Source organism: Ambystoma mexicanum, chromosome 6q, assembly GCF_040938575.1.
Source record: "Ambystoma mexicanum isolate Mex_15411 chromosome 6q, UKY_AmexF1_1, whole genome shotgun sequence".
NCBI lineage: Eukaryota > Metazoa > Chordata > Amphibia > Caudata > Ambystomatidae > Ambystoma > Ambystoma mexicanum.
Window position 1 is genome coordinate 928,917,684 of NC_090937.1, and position 21,369 is coordinate 928,939,052.

The 21,369-nt window shown below is 45.1% G+C and overlaps 1 protein-coding gene across 3 annotated transcripts in view; it reads left to right on the plus strand.

The window, feature by feature from the left end:
- The window catches only part of WDR17 (WD repeat domain 17), a 2,439,098-nt gene that overhangs the window by 1,597,672 nt on the left and 820,057 nt on the right, over window positions 1–21,369 (plus strand). For all 3 annotated transcript variants that reach the window (XM_069631441.1, XM_069631439.1, XM_069631440.1), the window contains one exon: window positions 8,298–8,430. In XM_069631441.1, coding sequence (XP_069487542.1) covers window positions 8,298–8,430 — 133 coding nt within the window. The remainder of the gene's footprint in view (window positions 1–8,297; window positions 8,431–21,369) is intronic.

Here is a 21,369-nt window from a genome sequence, read left to right on the forward strand (position 1 = left end):
CCAAGGTGGGTGTTTAAGTGTGAAAGCTTGACAGACGGGACATTCTGGGAGGGGTTATCCACGGCCATTGATAATTACTTTGAATTAAACGATAAGTCAGTAAGTTTGCATGCATCCCTATGGGAATGCTTCAAATGTGCAATCAGGGGAGAAAGTATCTCTAGAGAAGCAGGAATACTAAAACAAATTAGGAGACAGTTAGCAGAGACTGAGATTCAAATAAAACAGCTACAATCCGAAACAACAGGGAAGAGCATAGCCAAACACGCTGAGATTAAGAAACAACTCCATGTGTTCAATGAGCTGGCTCAAAGAGAGGTGAAGTACCTCCGGAGTAAGACGGCAGCGCGCCAATACGGGGAAGGACAGCGCCCGGGGGAGGGATCTTGCGAGGATGGTGCGATTGGAAACACAGAGGGGATGGCTCCTGTCCATCAGGGACACTCAAGGGGAGGCGAAATACGGAGACGCTGACGTAGTCAAAGAATGACCAAGTATGCTGTCCAGCGTGCGTGCCATGTACCCAGGCAACGTGGAGTTGCGCAGCTACATGGAGTCGTTTGTTGATATCTTGCCCAGCAATGGGTGATGAGGTGGCGCGCATCACACACCATCTGCTCGTTCAGCGAATGAAAGAGCTTCCTGTTGCGGTATACTGCCTCCACGGCATGCCTGGGCATCAGCTCCACATGTGTGCAGCCCACGGCACCAATGACGTTAGGCGTGCCAGCAAGGGCATGGAAGGCAATTTTTTTGGCATTTACCTGGTCAGCATTCCTAGGCAGGCGGATGTGGTCTCGTACGTGACACAGGAGTGCATCAATCACCCGGAATAGCACACAGGAGAAACAGGGTTGCTAAATGCCATGCATCTCACCAACAGTGTGCTGATATGTGCCTTTGGCCAGAAAGTGTAGCACAGACACTATCTTCAGCAAGGGCGGGATGGCTGTGCGGATATTGATGATGCTGACCATGTCATCATGGATCAGGTCCACTATTGAGGTGATGGTGTCTCTGTCTAGCCGGTACAGGGTGTGCATCTGAACTAGACTGGGGTTGAATGGTGTGGCCCTTAACCGAGGGATTGGTACCTGCCTGCTGGCTGCAACCTGCTGGATATTGGGTATTTGCTGGGCCATGATGGCCCTCCTTTTCCTCAAGCGCCTCCGCTGCATCCTCCGCCTCACTGCCTCTTCAATTCATAGCTCTTGGCCTCCAGCTCCAGTACTGCTACAGCTACTACTAACATTGTGATGTTGGAAGGGGTGTGGGTGTGGGGGTGGTCATTTTGTGCTGTGGCACAGCCCATTGGGTCCACCTGTGCTGATTTTGAGCACCTGTGGCATGTTTCTACACCCCAGAATCCACTTAACTCCTGGTCCGCGATGCTGGTTTTTCCGGCATCGTTTTCACGTTGTTAGCGGCATGTCCATGCCGTTGATTGCGTGTACATTCACCTCAGAATGTGCACTTGTGTACGCTATATCGATATCTCAGGCACTGCTGCCGCGTGTTTCCGCAGATACCGGCAACGGTGTTGCCGGATGCAGTGGGTCACTTTCGATGCCAGTAGAACCGGACTGCGCCGGTCCGGAAATTGGTGCCGGTACAAATATACCGGCACCGCTATTTCCGGACCGGCATACTTGTAATGAAGCCTATGAATCTGAGCATACAACTGGTCAGAGGGACTCACCAGGGATGACCCCTGTCTCCCCTCCTTTTCGCACTCACAATAGAACCGCTAGCAGTGCTGATAAGGGTACGACATGGGCATAGGGGTATTCGCATAGCTGTGCCACCACTGATGATCTCATTGTACGTAGATGGCACGTTGCTATACGTTTGTGACCCTGAAGTGAAACTCAGTCCCATAATGGACGGTTTATGAATTCACAGGGTATTCGGAATACAGGGTCAATAGGACCCAATCAGAGCTGTTTCCATTGACTGACACTTCACCTCCGCTCCCTGACCTGATGGGGTTCAGATGGATCAGTTCTCACTTCAAATACCTTGGAATCAACATTTCCAGGTCACAGCTCTCTCTCTATGCAGATAATTATGCAGAATATTTACCACATCTCACTGCAAAAATGAAAATGAGATCCAGGCCCCCACTCTCCGTGTATGGGCGACTTTCCTTGTTGAAAATGATAGTTCTTCGAGACTACTATATTTTTTCTGTAATATTTCTATTTGGCCAATTACTCTGGGGAAGGATTATAGCCAGGATAAGCTGGGAAAAACTAGTGGAACCATATGAGCGGGGTGGGCTAACGGCACCGGATTTTGAATTGTATTATTTGGTGGCCCGGGTGCACTTTGCAGGATGTTGGTATTCTCCCACCTCACAGGTGGCGCATCTACAGATAGTGAGGTATTCAGCATCCCCCACTAATTTGAAATCGGTTATTTTTAGCAACAGATATGTTGATTCTTGTGCTTTCGATCCTGTTCGTACCACATTAAATGCTTGGACCTGCTCTTTCGCAGATTGGACATAACCGTTCTATATAATAAATGTATCACCTTGAGGAACTTTCCAGCTATTGCCACTTCATTTAATTGGGACATACAGAAATCTTGGGGGGAGGGAGTGCAACTGACACTTGGTGATTTATTCCCTGAGGACCGGGGAATAATCCTATTAAAATGCAGCAATACTTCCATATGAGGGCTGCTGTCAGTGACTGTGACCGTCTTTTCCACATCCATGTATAGAAACAATTGTTACAGAAGTTCAATGTAGGCGTTTGGTTTCCAAGCTGGACAGTCTTATTCAGACCAGCCAGCCAACTAAAATTAGGGCATGTTCAAAATAGGAGTGGGACCTGGGTCTGGAATTCTTGGCTATACAGTGGATGAAATGTTGCCTTTAAACCAAAGAGGTGTCCATGTGTTCTAGATACCGAATAATTCAATGTAAGATACTAAACCATTTGCATTATACACCAGCCAAGATGGCTAAGTTGACCCCTGTGGCTTCCGATGCCTGCATGAAATGCGGGGTGTTGTTGGGATGGAAATGAGCCTATCCCACCCCCCCAGGCGCTTTCAGGTGAGGTGAACACCATATGAGGTGATGTAGTGTATAAGCGAGGAGTAATGCGCACTATTAAGCACCATGTAGAGCCACTGTACACATAGCACACAGCTCCATTTTGTACTAGGCCCAAACAGTAGGAGCTTGCATAATCACGCTGTTCATGAACCTAGTTCACGAGGCCCAATCTCATTAAAACAGAACAGACCTGCTAGCCCCGTTCCCACGGAAGTTCACTTCCCTCTTGTCCCTCCAGTGTTGCCAATATTTAGTATCTTCCAAAGGAATGTGCCCTGCAAGAGCGTGAGACAACACCAGGCTATGCACTGTGCCCATTCATCTCCACTAAACTGCCAATAGGCCTCTAACTCCCACCCAGCTCATCCGGAGCCAGCCCCACATCACTGACCCGACCACCACACCTTTGCCTTCCCTGAGCAAACGTGGCTGTATTTCTTCAAGCATGAAAACACATCTCTTGTAACACGAGGTACAGGGAGGGATAAATTAAAGATCAAAACCCTGAGTGGAGACCTTGAGTGAGAGAACTACGGTATCAACAAAGCCCCGAATATGTGGGTGAGCGTGACTGTATTTTATCCTCCCTTGCCCCTGGCATCATTTCCTGTGCCGCCCAGGTGCATACCACAATGATATAGTAACCAGGCTTAGCATGTTTAGTTTAGAAAGAAATAATATAGCATTTATGTGTGCACCGACCTTCACGGCGACAATGAGCTCAGCTGACCCACGTGGATCCTGGTTGATGGGAAAGAACCAACCAATTGTAACCTGGCATCACCTATGGAGCAGGCTCATGTGTCGGGTGCCACCAATCAGTGGCACCAATTAGTACTGTTTGTAATGACGTTAACTGGGCTCTTAAGCCCTTGTTTGTATCAGGACGAGGCACAGTGTAATTGTAATTGGTTATTTATAACACGCTTAATACCAAGAGGTTTCTAAGCGCGGACCCGGGGATCTAACCTGTGTCGCTCCGCGTCGTCTTGCTTCCAAGAAGAGTGTGTTGTCCCTGAGCTATCCTCCCGTGCTCTCGCGCAACAGAGTCCTTTGCTGATATTTGTATTCTGTACAATTAAACCTTGTTATCCTTGCAACGATATCTCATGACGGGTTTCCCTAGCGTGGTGTCTTTATTCTGGAGTGTGTGTGTAAAAAAGGGCCTTCATTGTCCCTGGCAAACTTCATCCATTTGTTTCTCATTTCTGGGAACAGGTGGCTAGGACCTTAAGTGACATTGTGGCAATCCCACCCACAATGTCTCCTATTAAATATCTGTTGGGGGACATTGGCAAGGTATCCATAGTTACACAGAGACTATTTAATGTAGCTTGTATCGTTGCCGAAATATGTATCCTTCGACATTGGAAGTCGAAATCTGCTTCAACATGTTTGGAATGGTTGAGAGACCTGGCCTTGACGAGCGAGAGAGAAGAGAGATATATCGCAACTGTGACTTCCACCTTCAGGCCCAGGTCATATGGATTCCACTGCAATTAGGAGGCCTAGTGGAGGGCTGCTTATTGCCTTCAAAAACTCGAAATTTAAGGATGTTGTCCCCCTTAAAGTGAACATCCAAGGGATAAAACTGTGTAAAGCTACGCTCAGAAATGGGATATTTGATAGGGAAATGATATTTTGCAATATCTATTGGAGTCCTTCAAGTATGATGCTTACCTCATTTCTAGATGCATTAGCCAAGGCCCTAGGAGACATGAAGCTAGCTTTTCCTGTGGCAGACATAATTCTTGGGGGTGACCTAAACACTCAATGTATTGATCTCCCAAGAAATCAAAAAACCGCAATGGGGAAAAGAAACACGAGAAATGGCCACCAGTGGGTAGAGTGGCTAAATGTTTGGGGTTTGAAAATGGCAAATGGATGTCTTCCAGGAGATATACTGGCCAAACCGACTAGGATTCAGGGTCTATCTGCCTCAATATTGGACTACCTCTTCCTTTCTAGTGGCCTATTTGAACAGAGAGTACATCTAAACATAAAAGAAGGGGGTGGGGGTAGTGATCACTTGAGGTTGGACTTTTCTTTGCAGAGATTTCATCAGAAATGTTGCCACGCATTACTCTGGGGTTGACGGCCTGGAAAGGTAAAGTGCGTCTACATAAATATAAAGCTGGAGGAGTTCTCCTGAATGAAAGGTTGTTAGCACTATCAGAAGACGTGCAAAAGGTGAATTGTTCTCCGTCAGGTTTTATTAAATTCATCTGGCACATCTGACCCCCGAAATTAAATGGGGGGGGCGAAACAGGTTAATCGGCACGTTTATGACGAAGAGACGACGACAAAGAACAAAGATCTTAATAGTTGGTTAATGTTCATAATAAAAGATCCATCTATTGGTAAAATGGTACAAGGGCTACAAATTAGAATACTCAAAAATAGGTATAAACAATGGTCTGTGGCACGTAATGCAAAAAGGTTCCAACTGGATGGGGAGCACATTTTGGAGGTCCTAGGGAAAAGGGATGCAAAAGGGTTCTGGGATTTCATGCGAGACTTGGAAGGGGAGAAAACAACCCAACTGTGTAACTTAGTCCCTGAGGATGACTGGATCAAATATCTTAACTCAGTATTCGGTCAACCGATTAGAACAGTATGTAATTATAACATTGAGGCAGAATGGAGGCTTGAATTTAACACCTCGGATATTGAAGATATCATCAAGAAGGCCTCGTCTTCAAAGGCAGCAGGGCCAAATGGCCTTACATATCAAGTCCTGAAGAGCAACCCGGCCTTATGGGCAAAATTGCTAAACTGGCATTTTGGGGAAATTCTGTCCCTGAAACAACTCCCGTCTTCCTGGCGTACCGCCACAATTATCCCATTATTCAAGGGGGGCGATAGGGAACTGGCGAAAAACTACCGTCCCATCGCCATGTTGGATATTGACAGCAAGATTTTTATGAAAATCTTGCTGGGGGAATTGGAATCATGGGAAAAAAAAGTCAGAGTGCTCTCAGAATGTCAAACAGGTTTCAGGAGGGGACTTTCAACGGCAGTGAATGGTATGATACTAAATTTACTGAGTGAAAAAACACAGGTCAAAGGAGGAGGACAACTATATGGTGCCTGGGTAGACTTCTCAAGGGCTTTTGACCAAGTGGACAGAGGAAGGCTCTGGATGAAATTAAGAGCGAAAGGCATTCCAGAGGGGCTCCTGGCGATGCTCATCGAATTCCACAAGGGAAATGACATCAGGGTAAGATTAGATGCGGAGGGCCATCTATCTGACCCAGTGAGAGTAAACGGGGGGGTTAGACAGGGCTGTCTTGGGACCCCGTTATTCTTCAACCCCTACACATCTGATATGGGGGATTTTCTAGCATCCTCGGCGTTGGCCAGCCCTACCATAAATGGTAAGAAAATACACTGGCTGGCCGACGCAGACGATGTGGTGGTTCTTGATAAAACAGCCATTGGTCTGCAACGATTATTAAATGGCATCCAAAAAAATGCAGTCGAAAATGGGCTTTCATTGAATCCAACTAAATCTAAGGTGTTAGTCTTTAGGCAAAAGAACAAAAAAATCTAATTTCCAAGGTGGTCAATGGGGGGGGGAGTCAATTATCAGGGTGGAAGACCTGGTTTATCTGGGCAAAAAAATTTACGCCACCCCAGCAGTATGCAAGGCAGAGTCAGACCTCGAGACAAAAATAAAACCCCTTGCGGCCCAGATGAAAAGAATCCATTAGACATTTGGTAAATTCTCGTTTATACCAGTGCTCAAGTTTTACCAGGCCAAAGTGATCCCCATTCTGCTATATGGGTTAGAAGCGAAACCCCAGTTATGGAATACACCCTGGCAAAAATGGGAAGGCCTCGTCTGGAAGCATGCCTTGGGATTACCGATGAGTCTCTCTATGGAGAATATTAGATTTGAACTGGGCCTCAGATCGTTACAATCACAAGCCGGGTGGAAATTGATGATTCTATATCATTGTATCATGTTATCACAAGATCAATCCCTGTATACAGACATGAAACGACATCTGGAGGCGGGTAATTCTCAACATCTGGGCAGGCTTGAGTCGCTTGTGCAAGAGTGGCAAGTGAACGCGGATATTGATCCCAAATTGTTAGAGTGAAATCCATTAAAAGCTAAAAAGAAATGGGAGGAAATGGATTGGATTAGGACCCTTGAGAAAGTAAGATCAGGGCCACACCCAAACCCTCTCCAAATGACGGAAAGAAAACTGGGCTTCCTGAGCAAATATTTAACCAAATTCCCAGACTTTAGGTCAAGGAATAAATTCTTGAGATTAAGATTGAATATACTTCACACAGGTGAAGTCCTGGCGAGAAGAGGTTTGGGGGCCTTAGATGTGAACCTATGTCAATTTTGTACCAAGCCAGAAAATCAATCAATCAAGCATCTGATGATGGAATGCATGGGCACAAGAGTCCCCAGGCAACAGTTTCTTGGGAGGTTCATGTCGGATTCGACATATTGGGTAAATGACAACTTCTGGGAAAGCCTGATTGATGGTCAATCCAACCAAAAAACGATTGCTGTTATTAAGATGCTTGAAGCTTGTAACCTAGAACTGTAAAATGTATACTAACACTGTTGGAAGCTCTGGGGTGTAAGAGGGCAGTGCAAAACGGATAAGGGAAGAGAATGGGAAAGGTTGCCCTTTTAGGCCCCTTTGTCTATGGTCAAGTTGATTTCCAATGGCTGTTTTTTTCTTTTAATTGGCTTGGATGCGAAACTGCTTTTTTATTTAGATGAAATACATTTTTCATTTTCTTAACTTTTGTATATGTACTGTTTTTAGATGAAACCAAACTTTCTTCTTTTTTGTGTATGTATTTGTGAAAGGTTATATTTATGTAACCATATACAATAAAATAAAAACATTTTTAAAAAAAATATATTTAGCGCAGTCTACACAAACGAATGGAAGTGCCCCACTGGAAGCACAGAAGAATGAGCATTAAAGGATATGTCACAGAGGTGTGGAAATGGAGTTCTATGCAGTTTAATAGGGCGGGTATGTTTGAATTCATGGTATCATGTCATTAACCTTGCATGTCATGTTTACAATAATTTTGTGATATCGGTCTTATCTCAAAATACAGTTTATAAATAAAAGAAATGTATAAGGTATCTGAATCGTAAATCGTTACTTATGGAATTTTCAATCCTCAGTTTGTTACACCTTTGATAAAATGTTTCAGTAATTATGCCTTTTCTGTTTTTGTGTATTAGGAGAGCAGATCAGTTAATTCAGGAAGAAAATGATGATGTCATTCCATACTGCATAGCGACTGGGGATGTGAAGAAGCTTGTCACGTTTTTTACGTCCAGAGGTCAACTTAAAGAGGCTCTTCTTGTTGCACAGGTATTGATGTAATCTTTGTGGTCAGTCTCGAGTGTAACCATTTTGGTGAAGGCTGGGAACATATATTCACAGATGCATCTAGATGTTGGACTTGGTTTCTTGCACAAATATGGAAGGGTTTTGTTTCCTATCATTAGCAGTTTGTTTACTCATTATGATTTTTTGACACACAATTTGGTGTACGGAATTTGTAGCATAATATACCTGATGATTTGATTGCCTTCGAAATGTATTCTGAAACCTACATTTTTTTTAGCTTTGTCACCCCCTTGGATGTGCATAGACATGTAAAAAATATAAATGTACCATATTGCCAGTTGTGAGAAACCTGTGGGTATTCTCGCTCCTACTACTCTTGGATCCTCTACGCTGGTGGCCAGGGAAAGGCCATTGCATTTGGATCCTGACCCTGGGGGTGGACAAGCGAGGGAGGGTCACCTGGGTGCAGGGTCCTTGGAGATTGGGAGTGGTGTGCCTTTAGCCAAGACATGGTATCCCCATTATCCTAATGAAAATCAACCTAACCCGCCCAGACCTTTATGGGTTACTGTAGGTCAGCTCCCCTTCTTTCTCCTCTTGGGACACCTGCCAGTACTAAGACGAGGAAGAGACAACTGAGAGTAATGAACACCACCCACTCTCACCACCTAGGTACTGGGACGAAGAAGATGCCTGCAAGGTATGAAGGTCAGGCATGTCCTCTTAATCAGAGTCAGGCAGAATTGAATAATGGAATACACCTGCAGCCTATTGAAGTAACACAGGTGTATAAAAGGAAAAGCCATGAAGTGGAGCGAGTCAGAGACCTGGGCAACTTGGGGAGAGTTCAGCAGGATACCCTGGAGTCTGGAGGCAGCCGTGGTGAGTGTTAAGAAGGATTTCTGAACTCTGACCAGGAGGGGCAGAGGTTCAGAAGGCCAACCTAGTTTCTTGGAACAGGGTAACCTCTGGACAAGCCAGACCAATCAGGGTAGCTATGGCAGGCGGTCAAGACTAAGGGCCTCATTCCGACTCTGGCGCAAAGGGATACCGGGCACCTGTAAGGACACCGGTGCCGGTAATCCCTTTGCACCCTATTCCGAGGTCCCCCAACGGGACCCGTAAGGTACGTTTGGTCAGACCAAACGTACCTTACAGTTCCTGTTAGGGGACCAGGGCACAAATAATGGCCTTGGCATGCGCCGGGCTGTTATTTGCGCCATTCCCATTGAGCCCTATGGGGTCTCAAATGGGAATGGTTTGGTAAATGGGAATTTACCGGTCCCTCCAAGGTCGGAATGGACTGGTAAGTCCCCATCTCACCAAACCGTAGTCAGACCCGGTTTTGGAGGCAGCCATGGCGCAAATAGCGCCATGGCAACCTCCAAACTCGGAATGAGGCCCTAAATCTCAGGAGGGGTGAGGGTGACTGAATGACCTCAATGAGCACACAGAGCAAGGACACTTACAAATTACTCCAGACAGGTGTTATATTAAAAATATAGACACATTTATTACAAGTCCTTTGTAACATAGACCATAGCAAAGAATCACAGTCACTCTAAGTAAACCAATACATCACACTTAAGACAATATATATACAAGACCAGGGGGGGTCTAAAAGGGTGACTGCACGAAATATGTCGACAACCTAGACGGGAAGGAAACAGGCAGTGCAGTTAATCTTTAGACCCAGTTCAACATCTGTTATTCACCTAACTAAGAGGCAGTCCAAGCCCAAAGAAGAGAGGAGCCTTGTGCTCAATAGTACATGTAGTGCAAGCGCACGCGGTTGTTCCAATGGGCAAAACAGGGTCTCTTCAGGGGTCTCTAGCAGCTTGGGAAGGTGGATAAGGCGATGAAGAATAAGTTCCCACTATTCAGGAAGGACCTCCACTTGAAGCCAGAGGCAGTTCAAGTGTTCGGGATGGAGTCGCTATTTCACAATAGCAGTGGATAGGAGAGGGGCCCCCAGGGGCCACTCATACGTAAAAATGGGCTCTTGCACTAGGGGCCACCGGTTGGGGTATTGATTACTCACCGGTTCCTGATGCAAGGAGACCCAAACTTCGGCAGGTTAGTCCAATTCGGTTGCAGGTTTGAATGCGGCAAAAAGGACGTCTCGGCACCTTTTAGTTACTGAGATCCAGCGAGGATTCCCAAACAAGACAGTGGCAATTTCTCCTCTCCGGGTGGATGAATTGCCCCAGTTTCACTGCAGCAGGCTTCAGGGGCAAGAGGGTCACAAATGCACCGGACTTGCAAAGGACGTTGCCGCAGCAGGGCAACACGGTAACCGAGTTTACTCCGGTCCGCGCTCATTCGTCTCACTTCAGACCTGGGAATGCCAAGTGTACTAAATTCGATATGAGGGTGACGTGGCCACAGAGCTAGCAGTATACCAAGTTTCGAGGGCTTCCTCGAAACGACGGCAGAGACAGAGCAAAGGTCCTGCGTAAACTAGTCAGTCCACTGGTTGGCCCAGGGACACTTCCGAGACAGCGCACTTACAGGTTTTGGTGCAGGTGCCGAGAATAGTTGGTCCCACTATTCCAATGGGTCGAAGCGTCTTCGCAGACCTTCTAGGACGACCAGATGCAGAGGGGTCCCACGGGACGACAGCGGGCTCAGGGTGACAAACCTTCCAGCGGGTCACCAGCGGTTCCTCGACTCAGCTTCGTAGTTGCAGGATACTTGGATCCTATCCTTTGTTCAGTGAGAACTCAGGAGATCGACATGGTAATGTTGTTTCCAGCCTTCTCTTATCCAAAGTTCCCTTCGCGCCAAAACGGAGGGCACCCAATGGGAGATCTGCTCACAACCACACACTCCATACGTGGACCAATCACAGACCACAGTGATCTCAGGCATTCAGGACACTCAAGACTCTCTGGCACCCAGGATGTGTATTGGGACCAGACATCCCAGCCCACATCCTGGAGGCACACACACAAGGCATGCAGAAGCCCGCAAAAGCATTGGGATTCGTGGGAAAGTGCATGACCAAATAAGGACTGGCCCGGGTCGACTTGACCTGGGGGAGGTGAAGGGGCAAGATGGCCAAAGGACAGGACAAAGAACCTTGTGGCATGGCCATTTTGGAGCCATGCCACCTATTTGTGCCAAACGCGGTTAACATGGCAGGAAAGGGTTAAAAATAATGCAAAACGATAGCTGCCACCTATCCTGTCCATGACACATCTGCACAGTTCATAAAAAGTCCAGCGAGAGTATCTAGGGCCTTTGGAAATGACTATAGACCCAAATGTGCTGTATGGTAAGATACATTGCACACTTGTTACATGTTGCACAAAAGTTGCAACATGAGAAAAGGACTAATGGAAACAAAGTCTCCCAGTACTGACTGTCTGTAGGGCATGTCAGTTTCCCCATAAAAAAAGTGAGCGAAAGCCCAGAAGAGTGCATCTGAAGGCTGTGCTTCTCTGGCAAAGTCAGTCAATGGTGTCTAAACAGCAGCAAAAAGTTTGGGGGATGACGCATGGAGGGAAAATTACATACAATTATCAAATCTTTCCTAACAGTGTGACCCGAGGTGGAGACGGGACACCGGCCGACATCCCCAAGCCGAGGGGAGCCTCCCGTGTGAAGTGGAAGCAGTTGGAGCTGTGGCGAGGTTGAGCAAAGAGGACGCTGTGTCCAGCCTCGCAGAGGTATTGAAGCTGCCTGTGCCAGCCAATCTCCATTCCACAGATGAGCGGGGCTCACGGAATCCGGACCAGCAGCCAGAGCAAAGGAGGAAATCAGCGAGAGCCGCAAGAGGAAGACACCTATGACCAGTGAGTGCTGGGAAAGTTACCCAGAGACCGGGGCGCTCCGGGAAGCCTGTGAAAGTAGTGAACGGCGCTGAGGGAATAAATGATTCAGTTACAGATGGAGCTATGAAGTTATATGAATGAAAGAAAGGCAAGTGGCGCAGGGCATAGCACATCTGCTAATATTGAATAACAAACTGAAAGAAAGCAGCAAACATGCCAATATTGAATAATAAACGGAAAGAAAGCAGCAAAGCTGCCAATATTGAATAATGAACTGAAAGAAAGTATCAGATCTGCTAATATTGAATCACGCACTGAAAGAAAATAGTAAACCAAGTCTAATCAAGGACTCTGACTGCATAGTCGAAGTCAAGTCTGTGAAACACTTTTTCATTTTTGAAGCTACATTTGAAAAATGATTAGTTTGTTGAATATCGAAATGATAAAACCCCAAAACTGTGCTTAAAGGACAATAACCTATATACTTGGAGGAAGCTAAGCATGAAGGGGGGAAAGGGTCTCCAGAAGTGAAGTATGAATAAGACCATGTAATATAATGAGAGATACAATGTGTATTGAATACAGAAGCCAAATTAAGGTACTTGAAACACAGAGGTGCCTATGTGCGAGCAGGAGAATCAAGGATTCCTGGTTGCGCAATCTGCGATAGGTGGACCGTGTGGTCTGATAACTGCACCTGGACCAGAGAAACCCAACGTGCTAAAAAGGATCACGACAAGTATGTTAATTGTTAAGAAGGAAGGGAACCCTGAGTTGTGAAGATTTGTTGGAACTTATCTTAAAGACAGAGCCTCAAGGTACTTCCTTTTATGACAACTGTTAAATTGAACTTTGGGAAGGGAACCCTGAGACTTGCTGCAATTAAACTGTATTGAACTTAGGGAAGGGAATCCTGACATTTAAAAAGTGTGGGACTGTTTACCTTAAATCCAAGAGAAGGTAAATTAAACTCTGTGGTGAACTTGTTTGTACTTTGAGAGGAGGATCTGAAGAATAAGCCTGAGATGGAAATAACTTAGACCTTTACTTTTGGAACACTGTTTAGTTTATGGTTGACATCCCTACACATTGTTTTGTTTTAGTTGTGAGGGCAAGCATAGCATATGGCCTTACACCATCCTGACATTTAAGTTAATGCAAGTATTTCTGTTGCATTGAATTTGTTGTCTGTGTCTTCTTCCATGATGCCAACCTCACACAGTGGACAGATTGAAACATACTAACTGCCATTAGCACCAGGGGCAGGCGGAGCAGCCAGTCAGGTACCTTGGATCGCGGAATGAAATTGCTAATCTCAGACCGCACTACATGGAACCTGAAGGATGCTTCCCCCACCCACACCATCATCCTCCCCCCACTCTCCCTTATCTTTTATTTTTTTCATTCCTCCTACCTCACATACTTGTTTTCTTCGATGTCAGACCATCCACCACCGCTGCCACTGCCATGGAACTGGAAGAGGGATTGATTAAAAATGATTAAGGGTAAGACGTTTATCCCACTTTCTGATCCTTCTCTCCCAACTTTTCCTGCAAATTGGGTAGACAAAGGGAAGGATTTGACAATGAATGTAAAATGTCATCATAAAATATATTAGGTCTGTGAGCCAAGCTGATTCCCCGATGCCCCTCATTGTTCTGAATTCTAATGGCCAAGGGTTCTAAGCTTACTACAATAGAATTGTTTACAGGGAGCCGCCGTTTTGTTTCCTGAGTCAGTGCAAATCTCTCAATGTGTTTTCCATGTACTGATACCTTTGCTTATGGCTTAGTGTAGCAAGCTCTAACCAATGCCATAAAACATGAAACGCAGTGTTGAGAAAACATTAATTCTACTTAGTCAATTATCCCAAGAAAGCTGGATGATGCTTATCTTTGAATTGTTCTATTAGGTGCATCACTGTGCACTTATTATCAATAGTTTGGCTGCCATTAACACATCCAGATTGACCAGCATTTATTCATTTTGGCATGATCTCGTCCAACCTGGTGGCTAAAATGTCCATACATAATATAGGGTCTGATTGATAAGGGAAATGGGCCTATTTTATGTACAGTCCGAAGGATGCTTTCTAGGTTCATCAATCAAGGGGATCTTAGATTTTGACTTGATATTCATTACCAAGTCTACCTCTCTAAATCTTGTGAACTGTGAAGTCAACTTTGGGGGTAGAATAGTGGTGCATGTCTTATAAGAATTCCCAGTGTATTCATCTGATCTTGGGGCTTTGATTGGCTTGTGTAATTTGATTGCGGTTAGAATCTCTTTGTAATCTATTGAAGAGTGAAATAATTCTACTCACAAGTGCCACAGCTGTGCAAGATTTATGCACTGCAGATATTTGTTGATTGAATCCTTGGATGGTGAATCAGATCTGTAAGGGGACTTATAAAAAAACAGACATCACCCTTTAGAGTCAGAAAGTTGCCCTGAGAGCCCTTGATATAATGGGCATTACTTTATCTTCTTAATTTAGCAACCAGCATGTTACCAGTATGATTACAATTGTTATTTTTCTACCTGTTTTGTATGCAAAAAATCCATTCGCCCCTTACCACCCATAATTATTTAAGTAGAGCCTTCTCAGTCAGTCTGAAAAGCCTTCTCCTTTCTGCTGTCATGGTGATCAATTCTCTCTGGTGAACCTTCTTAAAAACATCCCAGTTAGTTGATTCATTAGTACCTAACGGGAGGTTCAGGGAAAAGGTAATGCTTAATTTTCTCTCCTGACTCATTTTTCAGCATAGGGTCCTTCAAAATGTCTTCTGGCACCCATATTAGTGACCTATGTGTTGACTAAAGGGAGGGGCACAGTTCCCCAGTGCCATCTAAGCATGTAATACATTCCATGTTTGTCAATTAGCTGATCTAATACGGAAAACGATTTTCTTTATGGGGCACTAAAAAGACTCCTGCTGTTTTGGAGGAGTGGTTTATATAAGGGTATGTCTTGTGTCTACATCTGGACTTTTCTCTCCTGAGAAGATGATTCTCCTGGAGCCCGCCAATTACTGACTGTTCATTCAGCAATTAATGGAATAGTTTCTAATGTTTTGGCAGGAAATTGAGGTCTTTGACTTTCTGGGATAACATCTTAGTCATGTGAAAAAGATGATACAAATTAGGCTTGTAACCATATTCATAGAGTTCAGTTATGTACATATTAGGGATTGTAGCCCAGTGCCTTTCAATTCCCCATTTATTTAGGAAGGTAAATTAATTGTATCGAAGATGAGTTCTAGAAATGTTTTGCCACATGTAGGTACCATGTACCAGTCAATAGGTTTCCGTAGCCCCTGATGAAAATCCCCCATCCATCTTGTGGGATCGAAACATGTAGGAAGTCTTTTGGAAGGTCCTCAATTAGCATCTTGCAATTTCTTTCCAATTCACCGGACCAGAAGAACATCACAAAAAATAATTGAAGATTGTATTGTCACAGTGAGATGCATTATTTGGTGCTTTGATACATTTAGACAATTTAGCATTCTAGTTTACAAGTTTTGCACTATGACTGTTGTCCCATAGTCTATTAGGGTATTCTTTCCATCCCAACACTACCAAGGGAGGACTGACTGCATCTGACATAGGGTTGCTTTGGTCATTTAAAATGATGCTTCTAACCATATTCATAGAGTTCACTTGTGACCGAATAAGAGTTTCTAGTCTGGTGCCTTTCAGTACCCCATTTATTTAGGAAGGTAAACTCATTGTCTGTTACAAAGATGAGCTGTAGAAATCTTTCTCTGATTAATCCAAACGTCACCCAAAGTTCCAAAAGAAAAATAAAGAAAGCAATAAAAGCTGATAACTAAAATCATTTAACAATTATACCCAGAATATTTAAATGTAGCTGCAGTGGAAGAAACATAACCCATGGAATAGATTGTGCGATCCCCAAAGGTTAACCCACTCCTGCAAGGGGAAATACAGACCTTTATGTGCGGCAGAAAGCACATGAACTTGGGGAGGGATGGGAAGAGGCCAAACATTCAACCCCACCCCCCTCCCAACACTTGCAAATAAAATCATTTTTAAAACATTGATAGACTCCTATTCACCGACTATGCTATTTTGCAAAGTCTATAACCATGAATAACAAGCAAAAACAATGATGCCAAGGTGAAAATAACTAAGACCCAAAAGCGTCCAAGTTTATGTATTTTAAAGCAGGACATTAATAGTCCAGGAAGCTATCTCAGTTTGCTGGGCTCTTAGAGCCAGAGCTTCCTCCCACCCATCCTCAACTCCATTGGTGTGCATGCTGTGGAGCCCTGCCCCAGCCCGGATGATCTGTTAGGTTAAGAAAAAAGCTACCTTTCACATTTTGGTCAAACAAATGCATTGTTCTAACATAAAACCCTGTTGCCAGCTTCCCATTCTGGAGAATTCCCGAGCTTAAAATGAAGGGCGAATGAGAATAACCATCTGTATCCCACTTGACACTTATTCAGCTGCTTAGTGATCCTCTAAAGTGCTCTTGTTTTTAGAAGAAGGATTTGGGCCGAGTCCTGGTACAACTGAAGCTCTGACCCCTCATAGCACAGTGGTGATTTTTCTTGGCTTTACTAAGAATCTTCTCCTTCATTCTGTGAAATGTAAGTTTCACCACCATGTCCCTCGGCCTGGATGTATTTCTCTTATTTTGAAAGCCCATTGTCTTTCAATTACTGGTGGGATGTGTGCTGTGCCACCCGAAATTCTTGAAACAATCATTGAACATAGGAAACGTTGTTGGATACTTCTTGACCCTCCTTAAGATTTAATGCAGATGTTTTCCTGCCTAGACCTGTTTTCTAGATCTTCAAAATGGGACTCCAATTCTTGAGAAGCACATTTCAGATCCTCCAGTTGAGCGTTTCCAGAATCATTTTGGTCTGTAATGCCCTTGATAGCATGTTCCATAAGATGGACTTGTTCTTCTAGCTTCTGGATATCTACATGTCAAGAGGATTTAAGGTTGTCTTTTAGTTGCTTGGGATGTTCTTGTAAGGTGTGTCAACATTTTTCTTGAAATGTCTGTAGTCAGGTTGTGGCCCGCCTTAGTTATGATGTCATTTTCTTTGATTTTGGAAGCCATTGTCGATGAAGATGAGTTTTTGCAAGTTCTATTATTGCTCTTTCGGCTAAGGCTTGATGCAGCGTTCCAACAGCACACTAAGTCCCTCTGTCCCCATGGTCCTTGTCCCTTGCTCATCAAGAGTGTCACAAAGTAGGGGGCATTGTCTAAATCACCTCCACAAGTGAGGCTGTGACATCCTGCAGATTTCAGAGGGCCTGAAATGGAGGAGTAGAAAAGGACAACAAGAGAGATCATCACTGGTGATTATTCAAAAAGTCAGAAACAAAAATCTGAGGACCGGACTCACTCCATGCACAAGCTTGCCTGGCCTTTACCTACAATGCGCTTGAATGTTATTTTCCTCCCAACCATCTGCTATCCCTTGAATCTCACATTCTGCCTTCCTTGCTCCACCCTTTAATCTTACTCTTCTTCTTCTTAGTGTCACTGCCAGCTACCCTCTCCAGTGTTGTCCTCTCGTCTCTTCTTACTTCTATGCTACCTCCTTGCCCCACTACCACATTCCTGCTCCTACATCAATACTATTTCCCACCAATATCACCTTTCTACCACCACCACTACCTCCTTTTACTACTACCCTCTTCTACTAACACCACTTATTTACTACTACTTCCCCCTTACCTTTACTAACACTTTGCTTCTACTACCACTCCATGACCTCTTCTACTCTCGCTATCACCCTCCAGTACTCCCACCACCTACTACTACCGCCTCACACTCCCACCACTATACCACTACATTACGTCTGCTACACTCACTCCCCACTCTAACACTCTACGGACCCCTCTCTCCAACACCTCCTCACTTCTGTCGCACTTTCCTTATCCGGTTTCTCGGACGTCCCCCTGTGCCTCCCGTCCTCACCCAACTAACACACCAAACCACTCACGCACACATTCTTAAATACCCTACCTCCTCCCAGGATTGGTCCATGTACCTTGTGCAATCACTTACCTTATTTGCAGGGTGTGCTACTGGGGAAGGGCTTATAGCCTTCAAAAGGGCGTCTAAGGCCTGCCTATTTTCCATGTGGACTGGAGGCATTTTCTCCTTAAAGGTCTCCCTTGTGGGTTAGTGGTGTTAAGAATACTCTGGCCTTCCTGGAGGTCTTCCTTTAATATTGAAATCCCATTTGGTTTAATCAGGCACTGATTTATATGGCCTGCGTGGAGGCCTTTCTCCCATAGTGAAAATCTCTGGTGGGCTAGTGGATTACTTTCACGCGTGGGCTCCAGCAGACCCTGTAGATGCGGGGCTGGTGTTGCAGCATTCACTGCATTCCGCAATGTCCTTGTGAAGCCATCATGCCTTGCTGGATTACACAGACCGGGCTCCTCTTGTCTGCCTTTGGCATTCTGGTTGCGGCAGGGCATGCCGCAGCACCCCCCACACGTACCCCCTGCTGACTCTCTGATGATGCCTTCCCACGACACTGTCCTCCCCTGGCTAGGCTCTGGCATCCCGTTGGTGCGCGGCCCGGCTTCCTCCACTACTCGCCATGGTATGAAGGCCATCCGAGCAACCGGTAAGGAGGGCCTGGGAGGGGGTCCACCCACACAGAGACAACAGGAATAGGTATTAGGAGTCGGGTTCTCCCCTCTGTCCCCCGCTTGAGAAGGCCAAAATAGTGGCCCTGTCACAATATGTACACACATTTCAGCACTGTATCTCCTAACCTGCATTCTGCCTTCCAGGTGAGATTGTAGCCATCCATCCTCCTGAACAGAAGAAGGTATTTCAGGAATAATGCTTATGCAGCAAATATTTGTGCTGATGATGTGTAGTGCTTACTTGTAAAAATTGCCCCATTCAAGATCTCAGCCGCATGGGCTGTAGACTACCTTCCCAATATGACAGACTACCAATTCCGGGTTGCGTATGACTTGCAAGGCCGGCCCTCGTGTTTAGTGGTTCAGCTGCCAACTGCCTTGCATCTCAATGCTTCAGATTAGTGTTTATGATGCTTGTCCCTCGGTTTCCCCAACATTTCTGTGCTTATTGTCTACATTTTCCTGAAACTATTCCTAGCCCTGCTGTGTTCGTCCTACGTCATCCTCCTTCTCTTCTTGCAGTCCTTGGTTTGTCTCCCTGCACTTTCGTACCTGAGACTTCCCTCTGAAGCCCTCGACCAGCTTCATCTCGCTGTCTGGATTTCCTCTTGGAAACCCTCATCTCACAGTGTCCTGCACCCTTTCTTATATCTAAGACCACAGCTACTTCATCTCCTCAGATCCCTCTTGGGAACTTGTCAATTGATTGAAACTAACTCTAACAGTGATTGTGGATTGACAGCCCTGCCAGTAATTTCTCCACTGTACAACTTGCATTTCATTAGGCGGCTCTTTGAACTTTTGGCTTTAGCCTGTGGTTCAGTGTGACCATGTCCATGCAACCAGTTTATATGGAGTGAAGATGAGGGATACTGTAACAGAACATGATCACTGCCTCTACAATGTGTTCTTAGACTTCTATACAGTAGGTCATAATTCCTACAAATGGAGTACAACACTCAGCCATGACTTATTTGCATATTGATGTATCACCTGATTTTTATTTTCCCCTTAATTTGAGTTTACGGTTATATTTTCCCACGGTGTAATTCAAAGGTGTACAACTCAAGAGAGTTTGATGGATGGGCGGACTTGATTATAGCTACCTTGAGTTTGGTAGTTGTCAGAAATGTAGAAATATGTAACATTGTTTTGGTGGCAAATGCTTTTCTACCATGCATTTTACAGGAAAACTGTATTTGAGGAAAAAGGGCTCTGGTGGGCTTGTGTTACCTCTGTAACATAGCAATGAATTGAGCAACCCAAGTCTGTTAGTCTCACAAAGGCAAATCAGTTGTGCTGGACTTTAGTGTATGAAGCACTAGGGCAGTCTCAAACTCATAATGTATGGTGGTGCCACCATGCTGACTTTCTGTACCATGTGTACTTTCCACTTGGCAAAACCAACGCACAGACTTCAGATTTGATTTTCAAGTTCATAACCACTCATGGCTATGCCCCTGTCTGTGTTCTGGTTTTTACAAAATAGGCCCTATTTCTTGAAATTCACACTGTGTATTGAGCCCTTTCTCTAAGCCAGGAGTGCACAACTGGTTTAACTGGAGGGGCAAAAGTACCATATAGGTCTCTTACGGTGGTCAGGACTGCACATGGGGATGAGTGGGTGGTTGTGGTGGTCAGTGAGAGAATTTGAGTAAAAAAGGGTTTTGAGGTGTACTTTTGATTTTTTTCATGTATTGCTCTACTTCAACTCTAAACTGTTTAATACATTGCCTTGTGATGACATTACCACTTTGATTTATGTCTATTATGGAACTGAAGTCATATTTTTATAGAGGTAAAACTGCAGTCAGCTGCCAAGACAAAAACTAAGCCACAGAGGCGTCTCACCTGATATGAGAAAGAGAGTAAGAGAACACAAAGATAAACAGAGCAAAACAGGGGTGAGAGAGAGAAAGCTCCCAGCTCCCACTACCGCAGTATCAACCCACCAGTGAAGAACGAACAGAGAGTCCAGGCAAGGACTACATCTCCTTGTTCTCCCCTGCTCCCCAACTGCCAACTGCTGGCCCCACCCGCCTCCAACCATTGGACGCTCCTCGCCATCCCTGCTACCTTACTTCTCATTACTAGTGCGACCTAGCCCCAGGCTACTCACTTTAAGTGTATTCTCCCAGCCTTTGCTCCCACTCGGTTTGCCTCTTCTCCTAAGAGCCTCTACGCTTCCTCCTTTCTTGCCTTACCTGGTTGGACCTAAAATCCATTGTAGGTACTTCTGGCCACCCAAACTACTGATGATGCATTCTATCTTCATCCTCCTCATCCTCACCCTACAATTCCTGCACTACGCTTTCTCCAACCATGCTAGGTCCTCTACCTTTCTTATCCCTATCATCAATCTCACACCATGCCACCCTCACTACATCATCCACATTCCACCTTCCCCTTCTCATAAACAATGCCATGCAACAAATCGCTCTACTCACATCTCCTGCCCACTGCACCCCATCTCTCCCACACAGATACCAAACTCCTCTACTCCCCCCCACCACATCAGATGAACATTGCA